General features: G+C 40.3%; 1 protein-coding gene across 4 annotated transcripts; it reads right to left on the bottom strand.

The window, feature by feature from the left end:
- Nucleotides 1–6,735: 6,735 nt before the first annotated feature.
- LOC311135552 (cytotoxic and regulatory T-cell molecule-like) lies at nucleotides 6,736–19,899 on the bottom strand. 4 transcript variants are annotated; one of them, XM_084169565.1, is made up of 10 exons: nucleotides 19,764–19,896; nucleotides 15,543–15,680; nucleotides 15,022–15,177; nucleotides 14,722–14,841; nucleotides 12,029–12,184; nucleotides 11,238–11,441; nucleotides 7,905–7,979; nucleotides 7,616–7,768; nucleotides 7,239–7,325; nucleotides 6,736–7,101 (listed from the first exon to the last, which is right to left on the bottom strand). In XM_084169565.1, exons 2-10 carry the CDS (start codon nucleotides 15,658–15,660, stop codon nucleotides 6,935–6,937), a joined length of 1,236 nt encoding a protein of 411 aa, XP_084025691.1. In that variant the 5' UTR covers nucleotides 15,661–15,680; nucleotides 19,764–19,896; the 3' UTR covers nucleotides 6,736–6,934. The 4 variants fall into 4 exon arrangements, with proteins under 4 accessions (XP_084025691.1, XP_084025689.1, XP_084025692.1 ...); XM_084169563.1 differs by lacking the exon at nucleotides 19,764–19,896 and adding an exon at nucleotides 18,520–18,591; XM_084169566.1 differs by having other exon boundaries at nucleotides 6,737–7,101; nucleotides 15,022–15,123; nucleotides 19,764–19,899.
- Nucleotides 19,900–21,537: the final 1,638 nt, after the last annotated feature.

Below are 21,537 nucleotides of genomic sequence, written 5' to 3'. Positions count from 1 at the left end.
GCTACCACTAGAGTGAAAGCACCGCCAGCATTCAAAAGTGACCAAAACATCAGCCAGGAAGCATAGGAACTGAGAAGTGGTCTGTGGTCACCACCTGCAAAACCAGTCCTTTATTGGGGGTGTCTTGCTAATTGCCTATAATTTCCACCTGTTGTCTATTCCATTTGCACAACAGCATGTGCAATTTATTGTCAATCAGTGTTGCTTCCTAAGTGGACAGTTTGATTTCACAGAAGTGTGATTGACTTGGAGTTACATTGTGTTGTTTAAGTGTTCCCTTTATTTTTTTGAGCAGTGTATATATATATATATATATATATATATATATATATATATATACACACACATACATACATATACACATACATACACACATATATATATATACACATACATACATACATATCCTTTATAAATATATATATTTCCCTTTATTACTTTCCAACCCCACCATCCCCTCCCTAGTTGGAGTAAACTAGTGAACAACAATGCTTAGGCCTCTACCTCATGCTTATACATACTATATACATTTTACGCTACAAGCTTGGCACACCTGTATTTGGGGAGTTTCTCCCATTCTTCTCTGCAGATCCTCTCAAGCTCTGTCAGGTTGGATGGGGAGCGTTGCTGCACAGCTATATTCAGGTCTCTCCAGAGATGTTCGATTGGGTTCAAGTCCGGCTTTGGCTGGGCCACTCAAGGACATTCAGAGACTTGTCCCGAAGCCACTCCTGCGTTGTCTTGGCTGTGTGCTTAGGGTCGTTGTCCTGTTGGAAGGTGAACCTTCACCCCAGTCTGAGTTCCTTCCCAGTCCCTGCCGCTGAAAAACACCACCATGCTTCACCGTAGGGATGGTGCCAGGTTTCCTCCTGACGTGACGCTTGGCATTCAGGCCAAAGAGTTCAATCTTGGTTTCATCAGACCAGAGAATCTTGTTTCTCATGGTCTGAGTCTTTAGGTGCCTTTTGGCAAACTCCAAGCGGGCTGTCATGGGCTTTTACTGAGGAGTGATGCCTGATTGGTGGAGTGCTTCAGAGATGGTTGTCCTTCTGGAAGGTTCATTCAGCTCCACAGAGGAACTCTAGAGCTCTGTCAGAGTGACCATCGGGTTCTTGGTCACCTCCCGGACCAAGACTGTTCTCCCCCGATTGCTCAGTTTGGCCGGGCAGCCAGCTCTAGGAAGAGTCTTGGTGGTTCCAAACATATTCCATTTAAGAATGATTGAGGCCACTGTGTTCTTGGGGACCTTCAATGCTGCAGAAATGTTTTGGTACCCTTCCCCAGATCTGTGCCTCGACACAATCCTGTGTCTGAGCTCTACGGACAATTCCTTCAACCTCATGGCTTGGTTTTTGCTCTGACATGCACAGTCAACTGTGGGACCTAATATAGACAGGTGTGTGCCTTTCCAAATCATGTCCAATCAATAGAATTTACCACAGGTGGACTCCAATCAAGTTGTAGAAACATCTCAAGGATGATTAATAGAAACAGGATGCACCTGAGCTCAATTTCGAGTCTCATAGCAAAGGGTCTGAATACTTCTGTAAATAAGGTATTTCTGTTTTTTATTTGTAATACATTTGCAACAATTTCTAAAAACCTGTTTTTGCTTCATCATTATGCGGTATTGTGTGTAGATTGCTGAGAGTTTTTATTTATTTAATCCATTTTAGAATACGGCTGTAACGTAACACAATGTGGAAAAAGTCAAGGGGTCTGAATGCTTTCCGAAGGCACTGTATCTTGCGCTGACCCGAACTCACTAGACTATATATACACACACCATTAACACACTTACTCACACACACTACATTGACACTCCCATACACATACACTACATACGCACACACATAACTCACATGCGCATATCGACAACACAATACTGTACATACACATTACACACACACACACACACACACACACACACACACAATTTCACACTCATTTGCTGCTGCTACTCTGTATTTTATTTTACTCTTATTATTATTATTTATGCTGATGCATAGTCACTTTACCCTGCCTTCATGTACATATCTACCTCAAATACCTCGTACCTCTGCACATTGATCTAGTAATGGTACTCCCTGTATATAGCTCCATTCTTGTGTATTTTATTTGATTCCTCGTGTTACTATTTTAGCATTTCACAGTAAAGTCTTCACCAGTTGTATTTGGTGAATGTGACAAATCAAATTTGATTTGATTTAGTTAGCTAGCTAACGATATCTAGGACACCGGTAGACAGTGTCCTTCGCCCCCGCCTGTAGGGTACTGCTTTCCCTCAGTTCTGTTAACGACGGCTAGGGCAGGTGTTCGGCAAGCGGGAGCAAAGGACACTGTGTGCTAGCTAGCTAGGAGGACTCCGGTACACAGCAGGCAGGAGGCGGGAACGACACAAGTAGCTAGCTAGGACACCAGTAGACAGTGTCCTTCGCCCCATAAAAAACTAAGATAATACTTTTATTTCCCTTTTCTTATGGCCCACATTTTAATCGCTTAGACAATCGGGGAAATCCAGAATAGGGGGGGGGGGGGGGTTACAGGAATCAATGGGATGCAACGTTAGCCAGCTACATTGCTAAGCCAGCCAGGTTGACTAGTGTATGGAGTAACGTTAGCTAACGTTAACGTTAGATGAGCAATGTCCATTGCATGTATTATACATTAGCAGCGTGGCAGTTTCCCAAAATTTGGTGTTGACAATTAACTTTACTTAGTTAGCTAGCTGTGCTTTGTGGAAGAATGTGGGAGATATTGTCAACATTGAGTTGTGTCGGTGTATCGGGATCTGTCCATACAGCTAATAATGTTACAGCCTTGTAGCTAGCTAGCTAACGTTACTGGCTAAAGTTGGTTGGCTAGCTAACTGGCAATACGAGCAAAAGACGTTCGTTATCTTATTTGTGCTTATTTGTTTGTGCTCTGATTACATGCAAGTATCAATGCCAACAGTTTACACACATGTGAAAAACTTTTGGTTACACTTCTTTTGATGGGTTCATTATTACAGTGTAATTACATGTGCAATTACATTGTAACAAGTATTGTAGTTAATTGTAATAACATGTAACTGATGGTAATTGCAATCTGTAATTACAGAGGTGTAAAAACAAATGCCTGTTACAATACTTGTTACAAATGGTGTTAAGTTTCTTCTCAGCGGCATCCAATCAGTAATAACTCTCACAAGGTTGTAATCTCTTGTGGACAGATGCCTTGAGTGTCCGAGATTACAAAGGTTGGAGGCTCAATAGGCTCTAATTACCTACCCGTGAATGCGCACTCTTCAAAATCTCTACACAATGTTGCTAGCACTAGCCCCCAAAAAGTGTGCCATCTGGGTTATCTTAGTTGAGTTTACAAAAACATATTAGATATAGGTCAACCATACGGGTGTCATCCCAGATAATAATAAAAAAATATATTATAATTTATGTGTACGTTACCCATTATGACAACCTGAACTTCCTTGCCATCCAAGTGAGAGGATACTTAAAATGAAGTGTATCTTGATGGGTGCTTACTTACATTTGTAATGAATGTAATTATACTTACATACTTGACGTTATATAGTATGTTACCCATCCTGCAACCTGGCCCTAATTTTAAAGCTTCTGGAAGCACCATCCAAGTGAGAAAATAAACACTAGTACACCAGAGTACATGTAATATCAGCATAAATACAATGTAATTACTAGGTGTTACAAATGATTTAGCTAGTTAAAATGAAGTGTATATTGAGGTGTACTTACTTGTAATTATTGTGTACTTACCAAGTACGTTAACCATTCTGACAATCTAATCGTCAGCTTCTGAAAGTGCCATCCAAGTGAGAAAATACTTTTTTTTGTACATTTTAGTCATTTAGCAGACGCTCTTATCCAGAGCGACTTACAGTTAGTGAGTGCATACATTTTCATACTAATACACCAGAGTACATATCTGTAATATCTGCATATGTACAAGGTTGTCACTAGTTGTTACACAGGATTGAGCTATTTAAAGTGAAGTGTATAACTTTACAGTTACCTATGAGTAATTACGTATTACTCATTACCAAGTGAAAATAGTATACATACAAACGAAAGATGAGCTTCTACTTTATTGCAACATGTAAAAATACCGTACATTTCTTACAAAATAAGGATTTTTATTGTATAAGATTTAATTATTTGATTAATTACATTAAACAAAGATATAGGCCTACTCAATAACATAAAAATAACTATTCTAGTGGTGACTCATATGTAGCCTATAGTAGGAGTAGCCTAGATAGCTAATAGAGAAAAATGGGATTGTCTATTTCTTCCCTTTTTAACAATACAAGTAACAAGGAAAATCGACAACGCTGTCTCTGACTGTCTTCATCTTTAAAAAATTTTTTTTTTAACCTTTATTTAACTAGGCAAGTCAGTTAAGAACAAATCATTATTTACAATGACGGCCTACACCAGCCAAACCCGGACGACGCTGGGCCAATTGTGCGCCGCCCTATGGGACTCCCAATCACGGCCGGTTGTGATACAGCCTGGAATCGAACCAGGGGGTCTGTAGTGACGCCTCAAGCACTGAGATGCAGTGCCTTAGACCGCTGCGCAACTCGGGAGCCCGAGTTCTGTTTATCTGTTTCTTTCTTGTAAGCATTTTCCCATCCTGGAGTCTGAGACCTTGTGGGAATCTGTGATAGAGAAGAAGAATGTATGACAATTTAGCATAGACACTCTACATTACCCCTAGTTATCATCATCATGATTTCTATAGTCCACTCTGTCTTCGGTCTGTCTTCCGTAAACAAGCACTGTAACATGGAAATGTGGACATGTGGGAACCCTAACACTATAAAGGTGAACATCAATTTAACCTTTTGTTTTTGGAAAATTATTTATTGCCAAAATGAAAGATAAGGTCCTTATGCTTCAAAAAATGTACCGCAAGTGAAGGGTGTTAATGCCTTCGTCCAATGACTCTTATGTGTAATGTAATGGAACTGCTAGCTAACTACCTATGCTAAATAGCTAGCTAGCTACCTTTGCTAAATAGTCCAGCAGAATTAATGTATCCAAAAAGCCAAACAAATTGCATGGAAACTTACTTTTTCTCCTGTGCTGATGTTTTTGACCTACAACACTTTGTTTCTTTCGTGGCAATCTTTTGTGGTGAAAAATTATGACAATCTTATGAATTGTTTAACCCTGGCTATATGATTGTGTCTATTGGTTGCTATGATGTAATACATATTACCTATATGACATGTTTTTTAACTAGTTCCCTTTGTGCTCACGAGGAGGAAGTTTTAGTGTTTGTGTATGTTAGCAGGCAATACCCAAGAGAGAACCTTGAGCTTCTTGGGTGAACGCCCGGAAATAGCCTCAGAGAACTTTTATCAGGAGCAGGTGTCTTGCTACACATTCTCTTTTGCACCCAAACCTCCTCTCTTGTGCTGAGGATGAATCATGTTTATGTGAGTTGTGTGTATCCTAGTATAAAAGGTGCTCGGGGACAGCCCCCTGGTAGAGCTTCTGACCGACCTGTACTGAGTGTGCAGAGTGTGTTGTAACCTCACCGCTGGCGTGAATCTTAATAAAGTTAATTTACTAATTGACTTGAGTCCTTTGATGGTAATTTCCATTACACTTTCATGTCTGGATTTTGCACTTACCTTCGCGACACATTCTTTGAACACTGTTACAATTTTAACCATAAATATTTTTAGACATTAATAAAAAGTTAATTGATGGTTAAAGTAATTGTCCCATTGTCAAATACACCATTTAAATGCTTTAACAATTTAAAGTATGTTTTGTTGTGAACCGTTTGTGAACTTGTTTTTGACATTGGGCCTGGGCATCAGACTCCAGAGCTCTTTATTGCAGAGTTGTGTCAATAAGGTGGTCAGTTTCTAATTGGCTAACACTAAGTGTTACCAAACTTTCCATAGCAAAATATAGCTAGCTTCCTTTACTTGTAGCTAGCTACTACTGCTGTTGCTCTGGTTTTTGAACTCTGAGATTTGGCTGAAAAGATGTTAACATTGTCAGAAATGCTACAAAAAGGTAGCACATAATTGGTTCTCAATGGACAGAAATGAGCTCGTGAGAGCAATAAATTATACATTTAATACTGTTGCCCTTACAAACGTATTCAGTCCGAAAGGTGGAATTATAATGGTGACTTTATGGACGCTGTAGTCTTGTTCTTATCCAACGCCTAGATATTGAGCTAGGTCGGGGCAAGAAATTGTATTTTCTTCCTAATGCTAACGACCACCTACAGTGACAGCCCGAAACCTGAAGGATCTGGAGAAGGTCTGTATGGAGGAGTGGGCCAAAATCCCTGCTGCAGTGTGTGCAAACCTGGTCAAGACCTACAGGAAACTTATGATCTCTGTAATTGCAAACAAAGGTTTCTGTACCAAATATTAAGTTCTGCTTTTTTGATCAAATACTTATGTCATGCAATAAAATGCAAATTAATTACTTAAAAATCATACAATGTGATTTTCTGGATTTTTGTTTTAGATTGTCTCTCACAGTTGAAGTGTACCTATGATAAAAATTACAGACCTCTACATGCTTTTTCAGTAGGAAAACCTGCAAAATTGGCAGTGTATCAAATACTTGTTCTCCCCACTGTAGATGTTGCTCCATATTCTAAGATGGAATATTGTTTTAAAACATGTACTTTGATATGGTGGATAATTCTGTGTGTACACAGGCTCATAAGCTGCTATTATGTATGATTTCATTGTTTTATCAATATACAGAATATACATTTATACAGAATATACAACATAAGGATATGGATTATTCTCTGGAAATATTGTACAATTGTATTGTATCTACACACTATATCTTAAACTATCTTTGTTTTGGTGATTACTTAGAATTCAATGTAAATTCTCTATATGAAAATACACACACACTGGAAAATGTTACAGTTCCGTCTCCTTGATCGGAGGGCTTTGGGTTGCTCCATTTATCTGTGGGATGACTTGAATTTCAGGATCCTCTTCTGTTTTGGTGTTTGTTGTTGTTGTCGTCGTCTCTGTTGCCGTGGGTTCCTCAACGACATACTTTGTGAATCTGATGTTAAAGAGTCCTAGAAAAACAGGCATTTTTACCACGTGGAACATATAAAATGTCCTACCATTTGAGCATGTATTAGACATAGGCCTTATAATTGGGCTTTTTTTGTCATTGTGTTGTTTCATTGGCTGCAGTCTGTAGAATTATTACCGTTGCCCCTTCTTCCTCTAGATTGTTTGTCTTCATTGCTTGATTTTGATCTGTTGCTCTCCACAGATTGATCCGAGTCTTCATTTTCTGTAATGATCAAAACTATGATAATTTCTGAATAATTACTTATATACCTGCATACATATAAGCCATAAATCAGGGGCACACAACTCAAGTCCTTGAGGGCAGCAGGTATATGTGTTTGGTTAATATCAATTGATCGAAGTGCCAGGGAGAAAGGAAAACCAACAGGAGCAAAATTCCAGTTGAGGACTGGAGTTGTGCACATCTGCCATAAACCAAAGATGACCAAACATGCCAAGTCATGAGAAGATCCTAAACAGTAAGAGCTGAAAGGTGTCCTGGTCTCTATTTACCTTTCTTCCAGAGAATGTGAGCCCTCCTCAGCTTGATCACGAAGAGCGAAACGACCACAAGCAGACCGAGGATGAGGCATGTCACAAGGAAGATGAGCAATGGCGCACTTCCTCCAGTTCCTCTCTGCTTCTCCGTGTCATTGAATAAGCTTCCTGTGAATGAGACCATCAGTGCAACTTTAGCCTCTTCTACTGTAGCCTTACATCCATGTCTAGCTTACACAGCACCTAAACATGACTCACTTAACCGGACCTGTATGCACTTACAAAAATAGTAAGACTGTCTTACCTCTAGCATTGGTGGAGTTGCTTCCTGTGCCATTATGAGGTGTGTTCTCTGTTGTCTGGGACACTGACGACCAACCTACATGGAATTACAGGGGAATGAATGACAGCTATTCTAGACAGTACAGTCACATTATTCAGGAGGATATGGAGTGTATTTGTGGATAAAATGATAGTGATTCAATTAAATTGAAACTAATAAAATACTTTTGGATGCTGGTATGATGCCCATCTGTAGTGATGGAGCGACACCACTAGGTGGAGAAGCAGCCTACTGAATAATTTATAAACCTAGATGGCAAGGACACTTAAACGTCTTCCCATACAATGCTAGCTATGGTTAGTCCTGTTCTTACCGGCAGTTCTGCTGCTGCTGTCATTAGCAAGTGTGTACCCTGTAGCTTCGAACACTGAGTGGGCTGGCCGCCCCATGACAGTGTATGTCATTTTCACTCACTGATTGTACCACAGATTGAAATGTTCTAATTCAAATCAATATGTATAATAACAAATAACAAACTACCGGTACCTTAAATGAACTACAAATGAAAGCACATCCCGAAGTTCTCCCTGAAAGTTTGACTAAGGTTTACTACTGAGGACCTACAGTGCATTCAGAAAGTATTCAGACCCCTTGACTTTTTCCACATTTTGTTACATTATAGCCTTATTCTAAAATTGATGAAATACTTTTTTTTCCCTCATCAATCAACACACAATACCCCATAATGAAAAAGCGAAAACAGGTTTTTAGAAATTGTTGCAAATGTATAAATTAAAAGCAAAAATACCTTATTTACATAAGTATTCAGACCCTTTGCTATGAGACTCGAAATTGAGCTCAGGTGCATCCTGTTATCATTGATCATCCTTGAGATGTTTCTACAACTTGGAGTCCACCTGTGGTAAATTCAATTGATTGGACATGATTTGGAAAGGCACACACCTGTCTATATAAGGTCCCACAGTTGACAGTGCATGTCAGAGCAAAAACCAAGCCATGAGGTCGAAGGAATTGTCCGTCGAGCTCTGAGACAGGATTGTGTCGCGGCACAGATCTGGGGAAGAGTACCAAACAATTTCTGCAGCATTGAAGGTCCCCAAGAACACAGTGGCCTCCATCATTCTTAAATGGAGTTTGGAACCACCAATACTCTTCCTAGAGCTGGCCGCCCGGCCAAACTGAGCAATCGGGGGAGAAGGGCCTTGGTCAGGTAGGTGACCAAGAACCCGATGGTCACTCTGACAGAGCTCCAGAGTTCCTCTGTGGAGATGGGAGAACCTTCTAGAAGGACAACCATCTCTGCAGCACCCCAACAATCAGGACTTTATGGTAGAGTGGGCAGACGGAAGCCACTCCTCAGTAAAAGGCAAATGACAGCCCGATTGGAGTTTGCCATAATGATCCTAAAGGACTCTCACACCATGAGAAACAAGATTCTCTGGTCTGATGAAACCAAGATTGAACTCTTTGGCCTGAATGCCAAGCATCACGTCTGGAGGAAACCTGGCACCATCCCTACGGTGAAACATGGTGGTGGCAGCATCATGCTGTGGAGATGTTTTTCAGCGGCAGGGACTGGGAGACTAGTTAGGAACGAGGCAAATATTAACAGAGCAGAGTACAGAGAGATCCTTGATGAAAACCTGCTCCAGAGCGCTCAGGACCTCAGACTGGGGCGAAGGTTCACCTTCCAACAGGACAATGACCCTAAGCACACAGCCAAGACAACGCAGGAGTGGCTTCGGGACAAGTCTCTGAATGTCCTTAAGTGGCCCAGCCAGAGCACGGACTTGAACCCGATCGAACATCTCTGGTGAGACCTGAAAATAGCTGTGCAGAGAAGAATGGGAGAAACTCCCCAAATACAGGTTTGCCAAGCTTGTAGTGTCATACCCAAGAAGACTCGAGGCTGTAATCGCTGCCAAAGGTGCTTCAACAAAGTACTTAGTAAAGGGTCTGAATACTTATGTAAATGTGATATCAGTTTATTTTTAATAAATTAGCAACAATTTCTAAAAACCTGTTTTTGCTTTGTCATTATGGGGTATTGTGTGTAGATTATTTAACCTCTAAGGGATCGGTGTCCCGTATACAGGACAGTTGAGCTAACATGTGCTAATGTGATTGGCATGACTGTTGTAAGTAACAGCAAACATTCCAGGACATAGACATATCTTATATGGGCAGAAAGCTTAAATTCTTGTTAATCTAAATGCACTGTCCAATTTACAGTAGCTATTACAGTGCTATTGTTTGAGGAGAGTGCACAACAACAAAAAACGTATCAAGGTAAATAATGTACTTACATTCAGTAATGATTTGTCATCCTAAGGGTCCCAGACATAAAATGTAGCATAGCTTTGTTTGATAAAATCAATTTTTATATTAAAATGCAGGAACTGGGTTCTACAGTTTGAACCCCTGCTGTCTCTGTCTCCACACCCACCCCACCTGGCCATCTAGATGTGTGAAATTGAGTGTATAAGCTAATGATCCAGCATGTATGACATTCCTGGGAGTGTGTAAACTTACATTTTGTATTACCATATCATTTTTGTAGGTTCTCTATAGTTATGTACTTGAAAATGTATCAATTGACCAATTCGGCACATTTGGGCAGACTTGATACAAAATAGTCCAGTATTGCAACGCTTCACTGGATCAATCTGAACTCTTTGCACACACACTGCTGCCATCTAGTCAAAATCTAAATCGTGCCTCAACTGCAATATTGTGGCCTTTCTCTTGCATTTCAAAGATAATGGAACAAAACAAAAATTAGAAAATGCATGTTTTTTTGTTTGTATTATCTTTTACCAGATCTAATGTGTTATATTCTCCTACAGTAATTTCACATTTCCACAAACATCAAAGTGTTTCCTTTCAAATGGTATCAAGAATATGCATATCCTTGCTTCAGGTCCTGAGCTACAGTCAGTTAGATTTGGGTATGTAATTTTAGGCGAAAATTGAAAAAAAGGTCTGATCCTTAAGAGGTTAATCCATTTTAGAATAAGGCTGTAACGTAACAAAATGTGGAAAAAGTGGATCTGAATACTTTCCGAATGCACTGTATATGGTTAATATTGCTATTGACTTCCGTTTCAGGAAACAGACTTTCTGGTATAAGAACCAAGTGCTGTGGTTTTGCACCTAAGCAGTGTTCACAAAACATGTTGAAAACCAACTCGCAAAAGGTGTGTAGATTCAACCTCAGGGCACCATGGCTGTTCTGTTCTTCCGTATATGCATTATAAGTCTTGTCATGTCAAAATGATCAGTAAGTCGTATAGTCGATGTTTTTAATAATGAATATTAATATTTTTTACTTACTGTGAGTGCTGAGTTGTAAGTCAGGGGTTGATGCTGGTGATCCCTCTGTATTGGGCCAATCTAAGGCTGTAGCTGTTGGTGTTTCTGTTGACACCTGTGTACTAGGCCAACGGGAGACTGTTGTTGTTGTTGTTGTTACCTCTGTTGGACCTTCTGTACTGGGCCAATGAGAGGCTCTCGCAGTGGAGTGTGATTCCTCAGTGGCTATAAGATAAAAGGGAATTTCAGTTATTGTACAATGCAAACCATGTTCACAAATGACAATTGTCTCTTGCTAAGACTTTTGGCCACTATTATGAAGTGTTTGTATATGAAGTTATAGTGCAGTTCAAATAACTTGAAGTGAATAATATGATCTATCTGAATGTTTTTGTAGAAATGTGACTTTGGGATGTCAGTGTATTCCTCCCTACAGAGAGAGTAAATCACATGATGATGTTGATGTTTGTGTGGTCAAGATACCCTAGTGTAGCATTCTAATGGCATATTTTAAAGTGAGAAAAGTACCCACAGTGTGACTGTGCACTGAAACCACAAAAGTACACACTTTCCTTTCAATGTTCCTCAAATAGACCACTGCAAGCAGAACTACATTTAAAATAAAGGCAGACCTGTTTTTTTATTCTTTGTTGGATATTTCCACCTTACCCTCAAGGAGGTCATCTGAGCTTTATGTCACAGTATTGTCATTGATCATACCCTTATAAATTCAACCTCCCATAGCGTGGATGCCATCTCGACAACTAATCAAATCAAAGGTCAAAAGTGTGAACAATAAACGTAGTACTTACGATTCTGTCCAATTTTGACGAAATTCATCAGGGATGAATTGTGTAAGGCTGGATGGCGAACGATGCATTTCAATGTGACTCTCCTCTTGTGGGACTGAACATGCAAGATATCCAGGGAGGAATATGTGTTTTTGTCCAACAGATACTGGGGCTGAGCTAAATAACAACAGAGAGGTTCAATTAACTTTTGACTGAAAGTGTAAAAATGTCATATGTAACAAAACGTCAACAAACAACCATCATCCTTCTTCTTATAATAGCTGACCTGCACTGCACTTTACAGGGAACATACAGAAATATAAATTCCCTTTATTTTGGATGAGATGAAGTGGAATGTGTGTGGGATTTTGTTTCGCAGGGGATGTCTAAACCGTTTTAAGGCCTTTCCCTTTTTTATATCTCATCACAAAATTCTCAGTCTCCTACTACTCCAAGTCTTTTCCTATTCTATTTTGACTTGTCTTATGTTTATATTTCCCACAAGCCACGACAATGGTTGTTATTATTTGTCAAATACTATAGTGAACGACAGGGCAGGGAAGCGAACTCGGGTCGCTTGCGTGAAAGGCAGACACCCTACACATCGTGCCAACAGGGTTAATCCACTTGGTGGAAAATTGTAATGTGGCTCATATAGCAAGGATTGCTACACTGCCCCCTCCGAACGGAAAGGCACATCTCTGTGCTTCAACCTACCGCTAACCTTTCACACGTCCGGCCGTGCGTTCCGATAGCCTCACAGCCCACATTGCACTTCTGACACCAATGTAGTGAACGGCAGGGCAGGGAAACGTGGCTCATATAGCAAGGATCGCTACAATACTAATATGGGACAACACAATTTAGTTTGACTCTAAACTTTTCCTAATTGTTATGGAATAGGTTAGGTAGTTTAGTTCTTAAGAGCTCAATTAGACACTACACTACCCCTTCCACACTCCATCCCCAGGTGGCAGTAGCAACCGTGTCAGGGGCTGTGCTCTGCCAGGAAGTCTAGTTAAGTGTTGATTGTGCACAGGTGTGGCAACTGATTCTAAACAATCTGATAGCTGCATAGATTGTTTATGAACTGGCGATAGCTCGAGTTTAAAGTGGAGGGAGTACAGGGCTTAGCAGGTCTCAAGTAAGCTAAAAAGAGATTTAGGAAAAGTTTATTATTTTCAGGAGTTGGGTAATTGGTTAAGGGAGGAGGATTGGAGAGAAAAAGAGGAGGAGGCTGAAAAGACTGAGGGAGGCAGAGGATGGGTTTGAATCTGTTGAAGCTAGCAATAACAAGGGAGAGGGTATGTCGAGGAAGATTGGTGTCAAGTTCAAACAGAGTGAGCCGGATGCCAGTTTCGAGTTCTGGAGGTAAAATGAAAGGGGTAGAAGGTGTTGTAAGGAACTCGGAGGCCGAGCCTTGCATTGATGGACATGGTTATGATAAAGATAAGTTTGTCCAGTGGGAGAGAGATTTTTGAAGAGGGTGGAACCAGGCCTTTTGGCTGATCCATGGGTGGTTTCAGGTTGGGTGGAAAAGATGGTGTGTGCTGTCAAGTAGGTTAAGGTAACCCGAAGTGGACGCTTGCTTGTGTTTCTTCAGATCAGAGGGAGCAGGCGCTCCGTGCGACACAACTTTGGGAAATACCTGTATCTTGCTTTGCGCTTAGGTACAGGGCACCATTGAAGGGAGTGATTTCTGAGGTAGCGTTAAGTGTGGAGGTGGAGCAATTTAAGTTGAAGATTCCTGGTGTTTGTGATGCCCGCTGTTTAATGCGACGCAGAACCGGTGGGGGGTGTGGCGAAACAGAAGTGACACAGTCTGTTCTTTTGAGCTTTGATTCAGTGTCTTTAACTGACAAAGTAATGTTAGGATATGAGTTATGCTGTTAGAGCTTTTGTGACGAATACACTGCAGTGTTTTTGGTGTCACGTTTATGGGCGTGTCGCAGCAGTGTGTAGGAGGGAGATTCCAAGATGTGGGCAGGAGCACATGGGACAGAGGAATGTGTAGTTTCGGTGGAAAAAGTTGTTGTCAACTGTAGGGGTGCTCATGTTGCTGGGGATCGGAGGTGTCCGGTGTGAGAGAGGCAGGTTGAGGTGGCCAGGGTCAGAGTAGTGCAAAATATGTCTTATGCTGAGGAGGTGTGTAGGGTTAGTTGGTAGGGTAATTAAAAATATATTTGTATTTTATTTTTCCCACTTAGTAATGGATTTATACTGTAGTTCAGTTGGGGGCGGTAATGCAACATATTGGATGCCAACCGCCGTTAAACTCCACCGAAGAAGAAGGTGTGGCAGCTGGCAGAGCCATGAGGCTGCTGGAGTTTGGTGGCCATGTGCACCTTTGGTTTGGTTTGAATCTTTAGTTTTTATCATGCCATATTTTGTTATCCTTTTTGTATATACACTATTATTTGTTGGTCATGCACAATAAATAAAAAAACATAAATCACTTGGGCTGGCCGACCAAGGAGTCAAGACAGAGCTGGTAAGTTTGCCGTCTCCTGGAGCACATGCATTCAACACCTTTTCACATTATTGCACACATCAAATCAGGTTACAGACCTACAGACCCTTTAGCTAGGCCTAGGGCCCTAGAATTAGCGAGTGTATCAAAATCAGTAGGCTAGCTAGGTGGTTTCGTAACATAATCCTTTGCCATTTTGACGTCATGAAATCTAAGAAATAAATCTAGAATGAAGGACACTTACCATACATTTCTAACCCACTCTCCAACAGCCATGAGATTTTGGGAGGATGGCCATTTCCCACTGCAGAACATTTGATGGCAGTCTTTCCATTGTGTTCTGTTATCTCCAATTTTGGCTTACCTTGAGAATCACAAAAAGAGTGATGTTATGATTTTTGATTTCAACTGAATTAGTTTGAAGTGGGAACAAGGCAAGCACTCTACCTCCTGTGCCAATATGAATATTCTACTAAGTAAAAGGGAAGGCTGTGTGCTTTCTTAATCCCTATAAAACGGTGCTATTACAATATGTTATACTTACCCAAAACTGTCACATTAACCCACTTCACTACAGGCACTTTGTGACTGTACTGTAAACATGTGTAGAGGCCTCCATCTTTGAAGGTGACATCAGACACACTGACTGAAAAATCAGACTCAGACAAGTTTATTATCTTGTAGCGCTTGTCCTTCAGGGCTGTTAGTGAAGATGAGAGAAGGCATGTCACAAGATGACTCAACTACTTTAGTTCATAACAAAGATGTTACAATATGAGTAGGAACAAACATTTTTACTTGTATCATGTACAACTATTATCATTCTAGCCATACAAGCGAGCTATACAAGCAAGCATTTCATGGTAAAGTCTACACCCGTTGTATTTGGCGCATGTGACAAATACAATTTTATTTTGATTTGATACAGCTGTCAACATTAATACAATCAAGTCCTGTATGGCTCATTTAGTGGGCTTCCACTCTTTCAAATGAAAATACTGCTTTGTTTCAGTATATCAAATATATCATAATAAATATCTATAGGTGGTATTATAAGATCCTCACCCTTCTGGTCATTAAAAAACATCACATGCCCATCAGGATTCTTCCATTCCACGTGGCTCTTTTGGGCATTTCTAATGCGACACTTCATGGTTAGTGTCTCACCCTCCATCACGGTCATATGTTGCACTGCAACGGATCCTGCAATGGCAAAAACCAATGATTTAGTATAGGACATACCTTGATTGACATGATGGAAGGTTCCAACATAATTTCAAGTTCACCTTACTTTTCAACAGCCCTTTCCTCTTTCTTACACATGCACAGTATGCCATGAACATAATATGATCATGGATGGACTGTATTGAAAAGCAATCATATAAAGAGGAAATTTAGGGGTCGTAGATAGATGAATAAGTGGGCAGTGTAAATTAACTGGAAAAGACCTGAGTCAGACCCTTCATTTCTCACATCTCTGACTCATAGCACTGTCCTACTTCTCGGTCTTCCCCTGGTCAGACTCTGCCACTGGGGGCTACAGAGGAAACTGAAGGAGGTCGAGCTGCCATTGTCAGGCTTGAGGTTATGGGAGGTGTGACAAACAACAACATGAGGGGGGTGCATTTGTCACTGTACGCACACCTACAGATTATGCAGCCAACCTTCTGCACTGCGACTGACAGGAAATCAAATATAGTGTGGACAGTCACCGATCACATGAGGGGTGTGAAAGAGAAAGCAAGGGGTTTGTGGTTTTCTTCAAACTGTCTATGTGAGTGTCATGTGTTCCTTTTTCCTATGCTACTGCTATGATGAGTAGTGGTTGGCCTACTGTATTTTGTAAATTAACTGTGGGGACAAATCTACACCAAATGTGTTGGTGGGCTTGAAACGTTTTAAAGGGTAACTGTTTTCATACATTGTGTGGGCTAGCAGAATCTCACCTTATGATAGGGTCATGCTGCATATAGCACTGACTGAACAATATAAATTCCATGGGGGTGGTCTATGGGGGTCCATGGAATTACTGTATTTTATAATTAACCCTAATGATTTTTAGAGCTGTCTGCAATGGTTGAATTCAAGGTTAATTATTTAATTAGGTATATGAATCCCAATGAGAGCTGATGATGACCTAATGGTTGAAACGTTGTGAAAATAAACACTCTTAGAGCATGTATTGCAGTGTGCTGGGTCTTCCTTTTTGCCAATTCCTAATAAACTGAATGACCAGACAAATATTATCAATTTGAAAACCATCCTATATGATTAAAAAGTCACCAAATGACATTCAGAGGTGCAAAGACAATAATTTCAATGTCAGCCACCAAACACAAGATGACAACAAAGCAATAAGTACACATTTTCACTGTGATGCAATCCTCAGAGCATTTGATCATGTCTATTATTTTTGTGTTGTCACAACTTTCAGTCAAGCCAGAGAAAACACAAGATGGTTATTTAAGCAATAAGGCACGAGGGGGTGTGGTACATGGCCAATATGCCACGGCTAATATTTTGTCGTACCCGTGGTATACGGTCTGATATACAACGGCTGTCAGCCAATCAGCATTCAGGGCTCGAACCACCCAGTTAATAATATACTATAGAGTAGTATAGTATACATGCTATGTGACATAAAAATTTAAAAAATGGTGGAGGATTATTGAGAATTCTTTAAGAGATGATTGTGTAATCAAAAGTAGGGCACTGTGGTCAAAGTATTCACCTGTATACATTATATGGTAGGCTGTAAATTTTTATAACAGCAATGATATATCTCACAATCTATGGGTCCCATCATTCAGATGCACTTACAGTAGAGCAATTATTATTGACACCCTTGAAGATGAGCAACAATTACAGTATACAATACATAAGCTACTACAGAGCTATATTGTATGCTCAAAAAAGGGGAAATTATATTATTTTATAGTAATACACTTGCTCAGAGAAAGAGATTTTGTTTAACAATACTTTTTTCTCTCAAAAAGGTAGAAGTCAATATTATTGACACCCCTGTTTTCAATACTTCAATAGTTATATTTTCATGTAATCTGACCAAAGCACCGGTTCCAATCCAAGTGCCAATGCTGTTTAGCAAACTTCGGCCATTTCCATTTGTTGGATGACATGAAAATAGAGCTCTTTGGCAACTCACACCAGTGGTGGGTTTGGCGTTGAAATGAGAATACATGAGCAGAAAATAACCCCATACCTATTGTCAAATATGGTAGTTGATCTTTGATGTTATGGAGCTATTTTGCTTCCACTGGTCATTGGGCCCTTTTCAAGGTCAACAGCATCATGAACTTTACCCAGTACCAGGACATTTTAGCCAAAAACCTGGTTGCCTCTGCCAGGAGGATGAAACTTGGCTGGATCTTCCAGCAAGACAATAACCCCAAGCACACATCAAAATCCACAAAGAAATTGTTAATTGGCCACAAAATCAACATTTTGCAGTGGCCATCTCAGTCTCCGGACTTGAAACTCATTGAAAACCTGTGGTTTGAATCGAAAAGGGGCAGTTCATTAGCGCCAACGAAGGATATCAAAGATCTGGAAGGATTCTGTTTGGAAGAATGGTCTTAGATCCCTCCAAATGTGTTCTCCAACAAAATATATTTCTCTGAGCGATTGTATTAGTATAAAATAATATGATTTCCCAATTTTTTGGAGCATACAATATAGCTCAGTATTTATCAAGGGTGTCAATCATTTCGGACCCCACTGTAAATGCATCACAGCACCAGTCAAGAAAAAAGCAGTTCCATTCTAATTGATCTGACACACAGACGTAAAGAAATAGTGAGGAAACGTATACAATATAAAACATCTATACAAATATGAATACAGCAAACATTGATTTATGATATCTTACAACAAAAATATGTCATTGAATATCATTTCAAAGTTGTGATCAAAACAGATCAGTCATATAACTTGGTCAATCTGTATTGTATACATGTACCCTGCCTGGGTACTTTGTACTTCATTGTCTCAGAAACAATTACTTTCAGTGAAGTAGCCTACTCACCCCTTACAAACAAGACTAGGAAGCAAAGCTGTAGATTTAGTGCCATCTTGACTCTGTCAGATTCAGATGTGGACTCTCAGAGCCACTTCCTTGCTTGTGTCTTTATATGCTACATACACTACACTGGCTACAGCAAGGGGCCTTCCGTGACATCACAGCAAAATTCATGGGGTTTCCATGCAACACTGAATACATTTAGTTGAGGGCATCCGGGGTGATATATCTAGAAGTTGTTGATGACATGGGATGAAAAATAATACAATGTTGATTGGATTATGAATTGAAAAATGTTAGGAATGTCTATTTCCTTCTCAATATGACATCTCTCTTGAAAGACATCACCATGCACCAATGTTGTAGCCTGGTGGAACCATTTATTAAATAGCATACAGTAATGGATAATAGCAATAGTAAGCCTGGTCTCATAGAGTAGACATAACATAGTAAAAGTAAATCCTGGACACTCAAATGAGTATGATATGTTACGTTTGGTATGGTTACATAACACAGATGGTTATGTTAGGCTGGTTGGTCAGGATGGATGGGTGGGTGTATAACACGAACGTCTAGTAATCAAAAGGTTCAAATCTCATCATGGAAGACTTTAGCATTTTATCTAATTAGCTACATTGCAACTACTTAGCATGTTAGCTAACACTTCTCCTAACCTTAACCCTTTTAGCTAACACCTAAACTTAACCCCTAGCCTAGCTAACGTTAGCCAACTAGCTAACGTTCGCCACCTAACTAGAATAGCTACGTTTTGAAAATTCGAAACATATTGTAAGTTTTGCTAATTAAAATTATACGAATTGTAATTCGTAACATATCATACAAAATGGGTGATGGACAGCCACAAATTAATACATACCATACGAAATGTAACATATACTAAATGGAGTGTCCCGGAATTTAGTATAGAATTATACGAAATGCTCTGATACCAGGTTGTCTGTGGAGGGGGTTTTACACACATCCAAAATAATAACAGGAACTGGCTAAAAGAATGTCCCATATACATAGATAAAAAGGGAACGTCCGCTCACTGTTTTGCTGCTCATAAACGTGATATTTCAATAAAACTTCAGTCATATTGTTAAAAGGTCACGTTTGGAGAGAAGCAGAACAGTGAGCAGATATTTTTTTTTACATAGGCATTGTGCCATGGCCACCGCTGACAAAATCCATGCCCCATCTGCGTTTGCGATAAGAGCTGATTTTGGTGGGTCCCTACTAAAGCTTACCGTATGCTTCCCAGTCAAAACAGTTTGCGCATATATTATGACGAAATATTGTGACATTTTGTTCGTTTTGGTGTTTTTTTTCGGCTGTTCGAACACATCACATTTTTTGTTGAGGCTTGTACAACTTCCTGTAGCCGAAGTCTACGCCCCTTCGTCGGTGATTGTCTTTTTCTTCGATGAGGTTTAATGGCAGTTGGCATCCAATAAATGTTGAATTACTGCCACCTACTAGACTCCCTTATACTTTGCTTTAAAAAATAAAAAATACCCTACCATCTAACACTACACTCACAAAAAAATAATAATAATAACTACAATACCCTACTTCAGGCCAACAGCCTGAAAGGATGGGACACCACCACTTAACACACCCTGTAACTCTTCTGATGTCAAGTCTCGCACACCCAAGTACCTCTCTGCAGCTGCCACCACAACCTCTATTTTCTTCGACTTACGTTCCATCCCTGCAGTACAGTTGATAACCATTGCTATAAATGCCAAAAATCCAATCTTACTGAAACATATATCACTTGTTGGTTTATCCCTCTGTATTGGTACAGATCTACTACTCACACCATTCCTCTCAGGATCCCTCCCCCTTGACCCATCTTCCTCTACTTCTTCACTGCCTCAGCATATGACAACTTCTGCACTATTCTAACCCTGGAAACCTCAACCTGCCTCTCTCGCACCAGGCATTTCGGATTCCCAGCCCCATGGGCACCCCTACAATTAACACATACCACTACTTTCCCCAATGCTACACATTCCTTTGTCTCATGCCCTTCTGCACACTTCTCACACCTAGGAACCTCCCTCGTACACACTACTGCCACATGCCCATAAGCTTGACACCTGTAACAACGTAATGTATTCGGCACAAAAGCTCGTACCGGATAACTTTTATATCCTAACATCACTTTGTCTAGCAAAGATTCAGCATCAAATCTCAAAAGAACAGACAATGACTCTTCTGTTTCTTCACTCACACCACCCTGTCTGCGTCGCACCAAACAGCGAGCATCACAAACACTGGGAATCTTCCCTTTCAGTTGGTCAGCTTTCACATTTACCGCTACCCCAGTAATCACGCCTTTCAATGGTGCCCTTTTCTTGAGAGCAAAACAATTCACATCTCTTGCCCCCAAACACGGAGCGCCTGCTCCCTCTGACCAGCAGAAACACAAACAATTATCACTAGACCACTTCTGGTTATCCTCACTGATTCCACAGCACCCAACTCTGTTTTCACCCACCCTGAAACCACAAATGGATCAGCCAAAAGGAAAAGGTCCACTTTCTCCAAAAACTTCACTCCTACTGTCACAGACTCATCTTTATCCTGAACCTCGGTGCAAACCTCGGGCTCCGAGAACTTCACCACACCTACCACCTCCGATACTTCGCCCTCATTCACATCCATTTTTCCTCCTGTCTTCAACTCACTCTGCTTACACTTTCTACTATTCTTCTTTAACAAACCATCTCCCTTTTTTCACCATTTTTAACTGACTCAAGTTCACCCTCTTCCTCCCGCTCTCTCTTAGACCTCCTCTGCCTCTATTTTTTCCTCCATTCCTCGTCAGTGATTGGTCAACAGTAGGGATTCTTCAATGAAGTGTTTGTTGTCATTCAAAAACAGACGACTAGTTTTCATGAAAATGTTTTCGCATGAGAAATACTGCACCAAACATCTTAGTTAGATGTAAAAGTGCGCGACTAAGACCTCCTCTGCAAAAACGTCAAAATTAATGACAAAGTTATCTTATATTAA

The sequence above is a fragment of the Coregonus lavaretus genome (genome assembly GCF_964263955.1).
Source record: "Coregonus lavaretus genome assembly, chromosome: 10".
In the NCBI taxonomy this organism is placed as follows: Eukaryota; Metazoa; Chordata; class Actinopteri; order Salmoniformes; family Salmonidae; genus Coregonus; species Coregonus lavaretus.
This window is presented reverse-complemented; position numbering and strand designations above follow the sequence as displayed.

Bases quoted from the DNA above. Each gene is read 5' to 3' on its own strand.
- LOC311135552 (XM_084169563.1), bottom strand. From the start codon at position 18,565: ATGGCACTAAATCTACAGCTTTGCTTCCTAGTCTTGTTTGTAAGGG. The intron at 15,681-18,519 runs GTGAGTAGGCTA...TTGCCATTGCAG, and splicing joins CCTAGTCTTGTTTGTAAGGG to GATCCGTTGCAGTGCAACAT. The intron at 11,442-12,028 runs GTAAGTACTACG...TTTATCTTATAG, and splicing joins CGTCAAAATTGGACAGAATC to CCACTGAGGAATCACACTCC.